The sequence below is a fragment of the Pituophis catenifer genome, unplaced genomic scaffold (genome assembly GCF_029215685.1).
Source record: "Pituophis catenifer annectens isolate HBS135680 unplaced genomic scaffold, rPitCat1.0.hap2 SCAF_3, whole genome shotgun sequence".
Classification (NCBI taxonomy): Eukaryota; Metazoa; Chordata; class Lepidosauria; order Squamata; family Colubridae; genus Pituophis; species Pituophis catenifer.
The window spans coordinates 27,177,343-27,191,237 of record NW_027256883.1 but is presented as its reverse complement, the minus strand read 5'-3'; the positions used below and the strand labels follow the sequence as shown (position 1 = coordinate 27,191,237).

General features: G+C 41.3%; 1 protein-coding gene across 1 annotated transcript in view; it reads left to right on the top strand.

Moving 5' to 3' along the window:
- The first annotated feature begins 3,962 nt into the window (after nucleotides 1-3,962).
- LAPTM4B (lysosomal protein transmembrane 4 beta) overlaps nucleotides 3,963-13,895 on the top strand; it is a 42,128-nt gene continuing 32,195 nt past the window's right edge. The window contains exon 1 of the mRNA XM_070940436.1: nucleotides 3,963-4,146. Within this exon, the coding sequence (XP_070796537.1) occupies nucleotides 4,045-4,146 (102 nt within the window). The 5' untranslated portion in view covers nucleotides 3,963-4,044. The remainder of the gene's footprint in view (nucleotides 4,147-13,895) is intronic.

Below are 13,895 nucleotides of genomic sequence, written 5' to 3'. Positions count from 1 at the left end.
TGAATTGTTGTAAGTGGAGGGCTATCTGTACAGATTGATGGGGGCTTATCCTAAGGTTAAAAAAAGGCCTTCAGGTAAATCCAGTAGAATAGAAATAGGAATAGAGCTGAAAGAGACTTTGGAGATTTGCTCAAGCAGGAGACCCTATAACCATTTCAGACAAATGCCTGTCTAGTGGTCTCTTCTTAAAAACCTCCAGTGATATTAACAGCGGCTAGGATTGTGTTTGCTAAAAATTGGAAAAATGAGAAAATACCAACGCAGGAGGAAGTCATTAAGAAAATAATGGTGCTAGCGTGGCACCTATTACCATCAGTGGTGGACATGCCCGAAAGCAATAGAATTCTGGGGGGGAATTAAAAAATGGCTGAATGAGATTTTAAATCAAAAGATCGAATGGCGTCCAGAGACATGCCTGTTCGGCTCCAAGCCAGAAAGTATTAAAAGAGACTTATGGTATCTTGCATTACACATCATCACAGCGGCGAGATTGGCGTACGCTCAATTTTGGAAAAATCAAAATATCCCATCAGAGGAAGCTATTATAAAGAAGATTTTAGACTGTGCGGAAGCAGATAAATTGACCAAGAAATTAAAAGACAGAGACCAAACACAAATATGTTTATCCTGGGAAAAATTCTATAGGTGGCTAGAGAAGAGGAAAATATAACCCAAATTAGATGAGGAATTATATCTATTGAGAAACTTATACTATACAAGTAAAGTGAGGTCGGATAGACCTAATTGTTTTATAAAGGTATACAAGATGTTCTGTCTTCTCCGGATTATAATATAGATATATAGTACCGAATACTAGATTATTAAGGTACTGCTTATAAGTATGATTGCTTTTTTGTTTGTTTTTTGTTCGTTGCTGTTGTGATGTCTTGTTTGTTATTTATATGATGCGTGGTTTTTCTTTTGTTTTTAATGGAAAATGTAAATAAAGATTATTTTTAAAAAAAGAAAATAATGGTGCTGAAACGAGCAAATTGACATTTGAAATTAGAGAAGAAGATAAAGAATACTATAAGATATGGGACCTATTCTATCAATGGCTAGATAAAAAAAACATGGAAATGAATTATGGTAGAGACTTTCACAATACAAGAATTGTAGAACTATGTGAAATATAACATATAGATGTATTATTATTGGATAGATTCAGGAGGATGAAATGAATGTTATAATAAAAATTAACTCAAATTTTAGAATATTTTGAATGATAATGAGGGAAGAAATAGTCATCGTCACATAAATGATTAACGAGGATAACAATATAAAGATATAGATTAGGTCGATGATATGAGAATCTAGGTAAATTGTAAATTGTAATTTGGTGAATGAAGCACAAAAGACTTGTAACCAACCGACACACTGTTTGCAATTGAAGATGGTTTTATACATGTTTGTTTAAAAATAAAAAAATCTTTAAAAAAAAAACCAAACAAACCTCCAGTGATAAAGCATCCACGATTCCTGACAGCAAGCTGTTCCATTGGTTAATTGTCCTCACTGTTAGGAAATTTCTCCAGAATAGAATAGAATAGAATAGAATAGAATAGAATAGAATAGAATAGAATAGAATAGAATAGAATAGAATAGAATAGAATAATCTTTATTGGCCAAATATTTTTATTGTATTAAAAGAGCCTTGGTGGCACAGCAGATTAAAGTGGTGTTAAGTGACACCAGATGCCTGCAATTAGTGCGAGTTCGAATCTCACCAGGCTCAAGGTTGACTCAGCCTTCCATCCTTCCGAGGTAGGTAAAATGAGGACCCGGATTGTGGGGGCAATAAGCTGACTTTGTATAAAAAAGAACACCGCTTGGTGGGGGGGGGCGAAAGCCCTACTAAGCAGGTATATACAAAAGTATGAAGGCTATTGCTTAACGCATTGTAAGCCACCCTGAGTCTCCGGAGAAGGGCGGCATATAAATTGAACTGTTGTGGATTTAATAAGACCAACACAACTTTTGGGTTAATCAGAGACAATTTGTATATTGCGCAATAGGTTCAAAGCTCTGTACATGAAGCGTTGAACAAAAGACAGAAATTAGGTACAATGGTTTTATACCCTTCTAGACAAAGGATTCTGTTAATTCAGCAGTTTATGTGATCATATACATTTGTCATTTTTAATTGACACTTCCTAATTACTTTTTCATTTTATTCTTTGCCAACAGTTATAATTCTTTTTGTAGATTACTGAAGCATAGACTCAAATCATCTTCTGATGATAGACAACTTTTAACTCATGTGGATCCCCTTGACCTAACCAACCTTTAAGCTGTATGTCATTAGAATGTTCCTTTCTTCTGACAACTTAGAGGCCTCCTACAGGTACCAAAAGGATTTTGGCTGAGTTTGTACTTTTTCCAACCGGATGCATTGCTTTTTAGAATAGAGTGAATAGAAAGTTATCCAGTGGTCATCTATCAGAGCCCGCTTCATTTACATTATTTATTTATTTATTTATTTATTTATTTATTTATTTATTTATTTATTAAATTTATATACCGCCCTATTCCTAAGGGACTCAGGGCGGTGAACAGCGAACGATAAAAATACATGTAATACAAACGTTAATAAAAAACCAATTAAAATATACTAAACACTCTGGTCCTAGATAATTCAAGACATCCCAGTTTAAAATAAAATCAAAAAGCAATATAAAGGGAAAGTTAGGCCAGGCCGGCCTGCTGAAACAGGAATGTTTTGAGGGCACGGCGGAAAGTGCGCAGATCCGGAATCTTCTGTATCTCTGGGGGGAGCTCGTTCCAGATGGTGGGTGCCCTCACAGAAAAGGCTCTCCCCCTGGGGGCCGCCAGTCGACACTGTTCGGCTGACGGCACCCTGAGAAGCCCCTCTCTATGGGAGCGTACTGGGCGGTGAGAGGCTATTGGTGGCAGAAGGCGGTCTCGTAAGTACCCCGGTCCTAAGCCATGGAGCGCTCTAAAGGTGGTAACTAAGACCTTGAAGCGCGCCCGGAAGACCACAGGGAGCCAGTGCAGCTCGTGCAGGAGGGGTGGACTTCAATTTACATTAGAACCAATAAATAAATAAATAAATAAATAAATAAATAAATAAATAAGCGTAATTGGACACACAAGGAATTTGTCTTGGTGCATACGCTCTCTGTGTGCATAAAAGAAAAGATACGTTCATCAAGATTTAATGGTATTTAATTAATTCCAGCTTGCTTCCCTCTTTGATCAGTTTCCAACCATTTTTTCTTGTCCTGCCCTCTGGTGCTTTGGAGAATAACCTACTTAGAAACCTTAGAAACCTATAAGAGCCTTGGTAGTACAGGGGTTTAAGGCACCTTGGTATTAAGCTGGTTATTAAGACCAGCTGCCTGCAATTACTGCAGGGTTCGAATCTCGCCAAGGCTCAAGGTTGACTCAGCCTTCCATCCTTTCTAAGGTAGGTGAAATGAGGACCCAGTTTGTGGGGGCAATAAGCTGACTTTGTATAAATATACAAAAGGATGAAGGCTATTGCTGAGCACATTGTAAGCCGCCCTGAGTCTTCGGAGAAGGGCGGCATATAAATCAAATTAAAAAAAAACAAAAACAAAAACAAAAACCGCACAGTTCACTTCCAAGCCATTCCCCCCCGCTCGCCAGGCCGAGAGCTCGGCCTTGAGGCAGCCTTTTTGCAGCGCTCCTCCGCCCCTACGTAGATGCCTGACCCCCCGCGGCCCCTTCATCCTTCCGCCTGGGGAGCGCTCGCCGGCCTTTGGCTGAGCCGGTCTCGGGGTTCGAAGGCTCCGCCCCTCCTCTTTTGGCAAGGCTGGAAGCCCGATGACGTAATGGAAGAAGCGGGTTCCCCACCTCCACCCGCCTCTCCCAGCTGAGAGAAGGCGCCGCTGGCTGCCATCCTCGCCTTTGCCTCTGGAGGTGTGGCGCCGGGAGACTCTGCTCCTCCCACCCCGGCCAGGCTCCGAGCGGCTCTTCTCGCTCTCTCCGGCGTCCTTAGGAAGAAACCTGGCGCTTAGGAATCGCTGCGAAAGGGCCCGGGAGGCGGTTCGGAAAGACGCGATGAAGACGCTGGCTTCGCCTTGGACTCGGTTCTACTCCAACAGCTGCTGCTTGTGCTGTCATGTCCGCACCGGGACCATAATCCTGGGAGTCTGGTATTTGGTAAGGGGGCGGCGGCGGGGGCTGGAATCGAACGGCGGGGGGCCAAGGAGGCCCATAGCAGAGCTGGTTCCCTCTTCTTCTTGGGCGGAGCGGGGATTGGGGGGGGGAGAGAGACTTGGAACCGCACGTCCTCGGATGCCCCCCTTGCCCTTGCTGCCCCCCCCCCCCGCCTCCCGTGGCGCCAGCCTCCCCAGACCAGAGAAGTGGCGCAAGGCAAATGGTCTGGCTCTCCCGAGGATGCCAAAGGAAGAAGGACAAGCGATCCTCTAGGTCAGTGTTTCTCAACCTTGGTAGCTTGAAGATGGGTGGACTTCAACTCCCAGAATCCCCCAGCCAGCAGCGCTGGCTGGGGGATTCTGGGAGTTGAAGTCCACCCATCTTCAAGCTTCCAAGGTTGAGAAACACTGCTCTAGGTCGCTGTCCCTTGATGAAGGATGGGGGGGGGGTCGAATTGCTCTGTACTTCTGAGGCTGCGCTGTAGGTTTGATGAAATGCAGTAAAATATTCAGGATGGTTGGATTCCTTTTTTCAGAAGCTGACTTTTGCAAAAGCGGGGTGCACGGGGTGCATGTTCTCTCTGCCTTCCTCTCTGGTGAACTGGACTAAGCCGGGTTCCCATCCTCAGAAAACCAGAAGCTGGGGACCCCACCCCTACCCCCATCCGGTCTTCAACCTGAGTCTCTGTTGTGCTGACCACAAATGGACACCCTCACCAGCTGCTTCTGCTCTTTCTCTGGATAAGCAGGGGAGTTGTGAGTTGGATCCAGTGAAGCCTAGCTCATCTTCTCTCGAACCTCATCTCTTTTATCTTGGACTCTTTTTTCCCCCCCTTGAACCTGATCCTCTTTGCTGCCCTGCCCAGGAAAAAAGACTTCCCTCCCATCTCTGCCTGACTTGGTGGCTCAATGGCTAAGACACTTGTTGGTCAGAAAGGTCGGCAGTTTGGTGGTTCAAATCTGTAGTACAGTTCTCCTTCGCGAGCAGGGGGTTGGACTAGATCAGTGGTCCCCAACCTTTTTATCGCCGCGGCCCGCTGAACGTGCGCAGGGATGGGGGCACGGCCCAGGAACTTTTGCGCACGGCCCATTGCGCACGGCCCAGGAGCCTTTGCGCTGCAGCGTTCATGTCCCCCGGCCGCTGCGCGGCCCGGTGCCAGGTACTCCACGGCCCGGCACCGGTCCGCGGACCGGGGGTTGGGGACCACTGGACTAGATGACCTCCAAGGTCCCTTCCAACTCTGTTACTCTATTAGTTGGTGAGGGTGGTGGTGGTGGAAAGAGCCGCTGCTACTTTGGATTGCAAAAACCCTGACAACCTTTCATTGGTAGCCAAAAGCTCTTTTTGCAGCCCAGATCTGGTAGCCCTGTACCTCACCCACGAATACGCACCCTCAGAGATGAAATTCCAGGACAATCAACCCCCAGCTAGCCAAGCTTTTTAGACTAATGTATTTAGTTTGTTGTGAGCTGAATAATGCCTTTGTCTTTGTTAAATTATAGCCCCCTTTTATTCAGTGTGCTACACTGAATTATGCCTGGTTCAGTTAACTATGGATGGATAGAGATAGAGATGAGAGATATAGATGAGTGGGGGGGGGAGAGGGAGGGAGGTCTCAGTCTGGCACATCTGACCCCAATTCATTAGAAGAGCACAAAGGAAGCCAGGGAGCAAGTATGCCTCTTTGTACTGTTTTTGCTTTGGAAAAGGGATTCTGATTCTTCCTGAAAGATCTGAAGAAAGGAATCCGCTCTGCTTGAATATCTTGCTGTGTTTATTCAAATCTATGGTGCAGCCAGAAGACCTCAAAAAAAAAACAAAAAAAAAAAACACCAGTTCTCATGGAGCAGGAAAAGATGGCCAAACAGCCTACTTCTACTTGGAAGGCCTCATTCATGCATAAGTAAATTCTAAGCTTTTACCTAACAGCAGAACTCGGTGCAGGTTTCCCCATCCTTCTATCCTTCTCCAGGATGCTTGGCAGATTCCATCCCTCCTTTGTTATTCTGTCCTCTTTCTCCCTGTCTACTCCAGCTGGTTTCCAATATCTTGGCTCCTTGCCTTGCAAATTGGCATCTTGCCCTTTCTAGCAGACGCTTGCATCTTTTCAGTGAGACTTCTATGGGATGCTGACTTCAGCGGCTAAGGCTGCTTTTCAAAAGAGGGGTTATTTCTGGAGAGCTTAACCCTCTAAAGAGTCATTAGCAACATAATTCTTTTTGAGATGTAGTAATGCCCTTCCTGCTACTATCTGTAACCCCACCAGCAGTTTCCTTTGTCTCTTTATAGAGAGATCATAAAATATTCTAGGTGAAGCATTTAGGGAGCATGTCAGAAAAACAAAGGCAGAATAAAATCCATAAATTACCTGATTTAGCAGGTAATGATTTGAAAGCAGTGAATAAGGTCGGGTTTCCTCCCCCCCCATGGTTCCTGTTCTGAAGAAATGTGTGTGTGTGTGTGTGTATGTATATATATATATATGTATATGCATGTGTTAAATGTAATAGCTATTCTGGGTGAAAGGCAGGATATAAAGCCAATAAATAAATCAATAATTAATTATAAATCATGCTAAAAATATTATCCCCACCCTCCTTAGCAGGTGTGTATAAAATTAGCAGCAGAGGTGGAAAAAGTCACAAAAGTAATCCAGATCTGAGCTTCAAACACCTGGAAAGAGCCACATATCGATATTCATTTAAAGAATAGCAGAGAGTGAGGTGTTAATCATCTGGGAGAATAATTTATCAAAATTTAATGTGCCACTTTTTAGAAGAACCTTGGTTGCAGGTGGATGGAGGAGGCTCTTGTTGTGGTCTGCCGGCAGCTGGTGGCCAGCAGAGCTGGCAGCAGAGTCAGACAGTGAGGAGGTTGGGGAGGAAATTGGGCCAGTCCTAGGGGCTGAGGGAAGCTCGGATGAGGGCTCTGCATCGGAGGCAGAGAAGGAGGTAGACAGCAGCGAGGCAGATGAACAGCTGAAGCCTGTTCCCAGTGCGTGCATGCGCAGAGCTGCCAGAAGACAAGAAAAACTCAGAAAGCAGGGTCGACTCAGGAGTAAAAGCCACATCTTGGAGGTGATTGCCCCTTCCCATAGGAAATAAAAGAGGAGCGAACGGGGAGTGGGCTTTTGCAGGAAACAATTCATTCATTCCGTGACTCTGAGAGACTCTGTTCCAAGTTTTGTCTTATACTGCGGTTGGAAACAAGTTACGTGGCAGCTTGCCAAACGAGATAAGGTGTGTTGAGAAATATTCCTTTGAAAAACTGTTTGGATAAACTTTGCTGACTGTGAATGAATGTAATTGACAGTCTTGTAAATAAAAGAGGTTTTGCCAATAATTACTGCCTCCTGCTTGTTAAGGGAGCCTAGGTCAGAACAGCTCTCTGCATTGCAGCAGAAGGTCATGTCAGTGTAATTGTGGATTTAGTTATCCTCATGGTACACATGATCCAATCAAAAGCAGCTCCTTCCAGGTTCCAGGGCTTCTCCGTGGGAGACTTAAGAATGTACATCCTTAGAGCAGCTGTTCTCTGTCCTCTTTACCTCAGACTGAATTCACTCAATTAATTAGGCTGTTCCATCTGTATTATCTGTTAAACTTTTATTGCCATCTATTATCCCTTATAAGAATTATGTGGCCCATGATAATCCAATGAGTACCCAGCTAAGTCAGCATTTGACTACGGATCTCAATAGATGAAGCTTAATTTTCTATACATGCTACTGTGCATCTCGCTTTCAGGGTATAAGGTTGGGCTGCACATAGATTTTAATGCAGCAATGTTTGGTCTTTCGGTAACTGTCATATTTTTGGTGAAACTAGCCTGTATAAGAAACATATTTTTTATTAGAATAAAAGGCTGAGATGAATGAGGGATTCCAATACTGTAGACATGTTGTCCATCTCCATGTCTCTGAACAACAGCATAGAAATAGTCTGTCAGTACCTTCTTCTATCTAGAACTTCTTTTGATGTCACAATCTTTCCTTATATCCTGAAGGACTCTGGATTTTCTTTTTAACAGCCAAAGTCATTATGTCCTGCTTCCTTCAAGGGCTCTACGGTATATACTCTAGATAAACTGGAAGTCCAACAGATTAGAAGTCAGCCCATATGGGATCACATCTTGTTAGCATCTTGCCTGTATTTAGAGGAAAAGAATTTTCTATAAATTAATCAGCTATGACATTTTTCTAAGATTTATTTGAGAGCCAACAATTATGTTTTTCACTTCATGTAGATCAAACCATTTTCAAGCCAGGAATAATGTATCATGGATTGATGCTTGATATACCAGTATTTATTGACATTTGGGGGGGGGGATGTTTAAAAGGCAAAATTTGTCTTTTACGTATACTGCAAAGTCTCCCAATTTGTTGAACTACAACACAATGCTAAAGAGGTTAAAATTGGATAAGGTTCCAATACAACATTTTGATTTAATATACAGACCTGCACATTTTAGGAATCTTGTAGAACCATTACATACCTATAAAAGAGGCTCTGTATCATAGAATAAACAAGAAATTGATTTAATTTTTTCTGAAAGTTAATTGGCTTACTAGAGCTACATTAAAATTATTAAAGGCACATGCAGTTAGATCTGGAATATTCAGAGGATTAGAATAAAATTCCCTTCCACACCCTGTTTCACCTTCAGTAGATATGTGATCTTGTAGTAAAACCTTAATTTTCTCCTGTAAATTTCTGGAAGCTTTTTCTAGAACTTTGCATTCAGATCAAATCTCTGGCCTAAGAATAATTGGCCTCCAGACCTATCTTTAAAAAAGCTTTTACAAATGTTTATGAATGAGCTGTTCAGATATGAAATGGCTTGATGATGGCTATTCTGATATTATGGAGTTATATTGAGTGCTATTAAGAATACTTTCTGTCTGGACATCATCTCCTGTGAATATTTATTCAGGATAGGAAATGGATGTGAGCTATTCTGAAATGCAATATAAGTTGATGTTAATTCAACTTACAGATGCACTTATTTAAAAAGGATAAGAAAATGCTTTTTACTTGCTGCCTCATCTTATTATAAAGAAAAAAAAAAGAACAACCGGAATGCAAGGAATTAAAACTGACACTCTGCCAGGAAATGTTATTCTTTCTACAACCTCACTATATTAAAATGCATTATTTATTTTATGAATTCAAGTGACTTATTTGCAAGCTTGTAGCCAAATGGCAGGATTTATTTATGTACTGCATTTATATAGCTGCCCAACTAAAACAGCATGTCTGTGGGCAGCTTACAAAAATTAAAAAGGGCACAATAAAGTGAATAATATTTGGGCGGACCTTAGCCGTTCTAAAAAGTTAAAAGGATACGTCTGTTAATACAGTACAGGGATAAGAAACCCTTAAAGAAAACTATCAAGGATATTATGGTGTGATAATATACTGACAATATTAATACCTGGAAAATTGGCAGGGGTATCTCAAAATAACATGCTTTAATTTTTTGTTTGCTTATTATCATTTTATACAGCCACTTCCCCAAAGGACTGTACTTTCAATAGGAAGAGTGGTGACAAATGGAACGAATCTATAAAAATGCTGAGTAGTAAATTGATTTAACCTAATCTTCTGAGATAATTAGACTGCCTGGTATTGAATAAATGACTTTCTTTCCACCCCAGTTCTCTAAGGATATATTATAGTGTTCAAAATAGCTGTTAATGAAGGAGGTTCAAGAGACTCCCAAAATCAGAGAGATGGGCTGGAACAGCTTGGAGTGACTTGAATAGGAATGCTGCATTCTCCACCAGTTAGTTGTTGTTACCAGGTATGTTGGGGCTATGAGTCTCAAGAGGTCTCGGCCAGCCTGGTTTAGAATTATGCTGGCTAAGATTTCTGAGAATCATAATTCTAGCAGATTCAGAGATGGTACAGGTAGTCTTACAACCATTCTTTTAGTGACGGTTTGGCAACTGACTCACTTTTAGAACAGTTGCATTGTTCTGGGTTCATGTGATTTGTGAATGCTCCAACACTGGAAGCTTTTAAGAAGAGATTGGATAACCATTTGTCTGAAGTTGTGTAGGATTTCCTGCCTAAGTAGGGGGTTGGACTAGAAGACCTCCAAGGTCCCTTCCAACTCTGTTATCCTATTCTATCCCACTTTTCCAACTTTCTGACAAGCAAAGTCAATGGAAGCCAGATTCACTTAACCATTGTGTTACTGATATTATTTTAAGAACTGCAATGATTCACTTAACAACTGTGCAAGAAAGGTCATAAAATAGGGCAAAGATAATTTAAGAATGGTCTCACTTAGCAACAGTGATTTGTGGCTCAATTGTGGTCATAAATTGAGGACAACCTGTCATAGAGCGGGGAAATCTGGAACTAGTTCATCTTTAGTACCAAGGTTAGTACTTTAGCACTAAACAAAATAACTCACAGTCCTCCGAGAGGTTTTTTAAAACCTATATTTATAATATCTCAACTCTTGTTTTCTTTCCTCTGTAAAACTAAAAGTAACATGCTTTGGATTTGCACGTATACACACACACACACACACACACACACACACACACACACATATATATATATGTGTGTGTGTGTGTGTGTGTGTGTGTGTGTGTGTGTGTGTGTGTGTATAGTTAATATTTCGGGTTTCTTCCCGTGTAATTGTGGATATATCCCTAAAAGGGTAGAAGCGACGTTTCGGCAGAATCCGAAAATTCGAACTCGGTTCTGGGCTACGTAGGGAAAACCTGGCTAGAAGAAAAACACACATAGACCCTACGAAGAAGTAAGAAAATTGATACTATGCCTTTACAGGGAGGAGATGGGTGTGGCCTACTGATGAAAGCTAACGAGCTAGAAATGGATCTATTTAGGTCTCCTACCTAGCAGTGAGAGCTTGCTAGGTGTTAGAAAAGAAAAAAGCCCAGAACCGAGTAGATGAGATTCTACTGAGCTGGAGCTACAAAAAAACCTTGGCTACGTAGGGAAAACCTGGCTAGAAGAAAAACACACATAGACCCTACGAAGAAGTAAGAAAATTGATATATATATATATATATATAATCTAAAACTGATCAGGGAGAGACTTCTTTAATATAAGTGTCCATAATAAGTCACAATGATATCAAAATGATGATACTGTACATCAGGGGTGTCAAACTCAAGGCCTACAGGCCGGATCTGGCCCGCATAGTACTTAAATCTGGCCCGTGGGGCTGCCCTGGAAACAGTGAAGGGCCAGCCCGTGGTGCCTCTGCCAGCAAAAATGGAGCTCCTTTTTCACTGACAAAGGGTTGCAGGAGGCTGTCGCAGCCAAAAATGGAGCTCGGAACCCGTTTTCACTGGCAGAGCTCTTTGGCCACCACAGGCGCCCCTGACATTGAGCTGGCCATGCTCCCTGCCCCCCCCCAGGTCAAACACAACCCTGATGCAGCCCTCAATGAAATCGAGTTTGACACCCTTGCTGTAGAGCATAATGATATCTAAGTATTTAAATCACATTATTTGCATGATGATGTCATGATAAGCATGTCTTTGTTTGCTGCCCCCTATAAACACTTTTTTTATTTAAACAACCAAAGATTCGCCTGTTTTCTCTGTATCTCCATGAGTACTACACAGCATTTAACCCATATCCAGCAACATTTTCTTCTGCCCAACCCAGTCGTGTAATCCAAAATAATCCTGCAGTTTTCCACCTAAAAGTATTAATCTACTAATGTGGCCTGGCTGGTAATACTATCTTATTTGTAGGGTTGTGTTAAATAGCAACAAACACATATCTGTTTTCTCAGAGAAATCAGATAGCTTTATCCTTGTTCTTGGGTATTGTGAAAGTTAGTTCTCAGCGATCAAAAGTAAACAACCTGATCCTAGATCAGGCCATTACAAAAACCAGGAATGGATGGAAACTTTATCTCTTACCCAAAAGAGAATTCCTTTATATGCAGCAGATGGGAAAAATCAGCACAGAAGCCCAAACATTAATTGTGGTATAAATAGAGCTTTCTTTTCACACCGCTGAAATTCTTTTAGAATGGCTTCATAGATTTACTACCATTTACAGGTAATCCTCATTCAGTAACCATAATTGGTCATTAAGTGAGGCAATCACTAACAAAATTGGGACTAGGCTTACAATCCTGCAGTATTTTGTTTTGTTACTCAAGACAGGCTGCTTCCTTGGTGTGCAAACAATTGCCACAAATTATTTTTTTTATTAATTTAAAAAAAAAAACAGCTTCTTCGCCACAGCAACTCAAGCCCCCTTTTGAAGAAAAAAGCTGGAAACAGGCATCAGTATTTTCAAAACAGAGGTGAATGTTGTGTCAAACTATTTTGAAAGGTTGGCCCTGCAGAAGAATTTGCTTTATGTTGGAGCATTTTTCCAGCTTTGCAATATCTTTCTTGAAGTGCCTGAACCAACATATGGTCATACCATCGATTTCTATAAAAGCAATTTTACTTTTGCTTCCTTTCTGAACAATTCCCAACAAAACATTTATCACTTATTTATAGCACTACTTATTTATAGCGCTACTGGCTGGATCAATATTTTCTTTCCACAGATTGGAATGAATGAATGTATGAATTTAGGGCTTTTTGATCCTGGTTTGTTTCTTTACATTTATTCACTTTGACCTACAGTTGCCAGTCCTTGTTTGCAGAGGTCTTTTTGAAGCTCTTTGCTGTTTCTCTGTGTATTAATTAGAGATGTCTAAAACTGTTCAAGCTCAACACAGGTTATGTTGACCTTATAAAAATTGCTCATAATCTGCCCTGGACATGCCAGAGGTAATCTTGAATATAACATGTCAGTTTCAGGCTCAGAATATTTCTGGAACTATTGAAACCATAAGAACACTTTCAGAAAGGTCAGTACAGCTGTTTCAAGCTCAAAATAGATGTTTCAAAATTGAAATGTCTCACATTCAGTTTTTTTTTTTTTTACACAGCATTAGACATACCCAGTTCAAATGAGTTGGTTCAGCAAACTTAGCCACCTCACACACCATTTAAACCATTTCTGAACAAGCTGGAAAAAAACAACCCATTCTAATCTGTCAGAACTTTCGATGGTTTTGTTGCAGACCCTTCATTATCAAACTAGGCAACAACATCAGTACACTGATAATGTTACCTAGTTTGGTAATGAAATGTCTACAAGAAACCCCCGAGCTCAGAGAGAAGCAAGGACCCCACAGTTCAACCCTCTGCTACAAATTCTTTTCTGTTGGTATCACTGAATTGCATGGTGTTTGGGACATGGCAGATGAATGCGGCACATTATTATTATTATTATTATTATTATTATTATTATTATTATTATTATTATTATTATTATTATTATTATTATTGGTTCGATTTATATGCCGCCCTTCTCCGGAGACTCAGGGCAGCTTACAATGCGTTAAGCAATAGCCTTCATACTTTTGTATATACCTGCTTAGTAGGGCTTTCGATCCCCCCAAGCGGTGTTCTTTTTTATACAAAGTCAGCTTATTGCCCCCACAATCTGGGTCCTCATTTTACCTACCTCGAAAGGATGGAAGGCTGAGTCAACCTTGAGCCTGGTGAGATTTGAACTTGCAGTAATTGCAGGCAGCTTGTGCTACTTAACAGCACTTTAGTCTGCTGCGCCACATAAAGGAGAAATCTCACTGCTGATGTTTCTGGTTGCCAACTTTCTTATTCCCCCACTTTTGAAGTACTGTAGCAGCAGTTCTTTACCATGGCTTAGGACCAAAAATCAACAAATTAGAC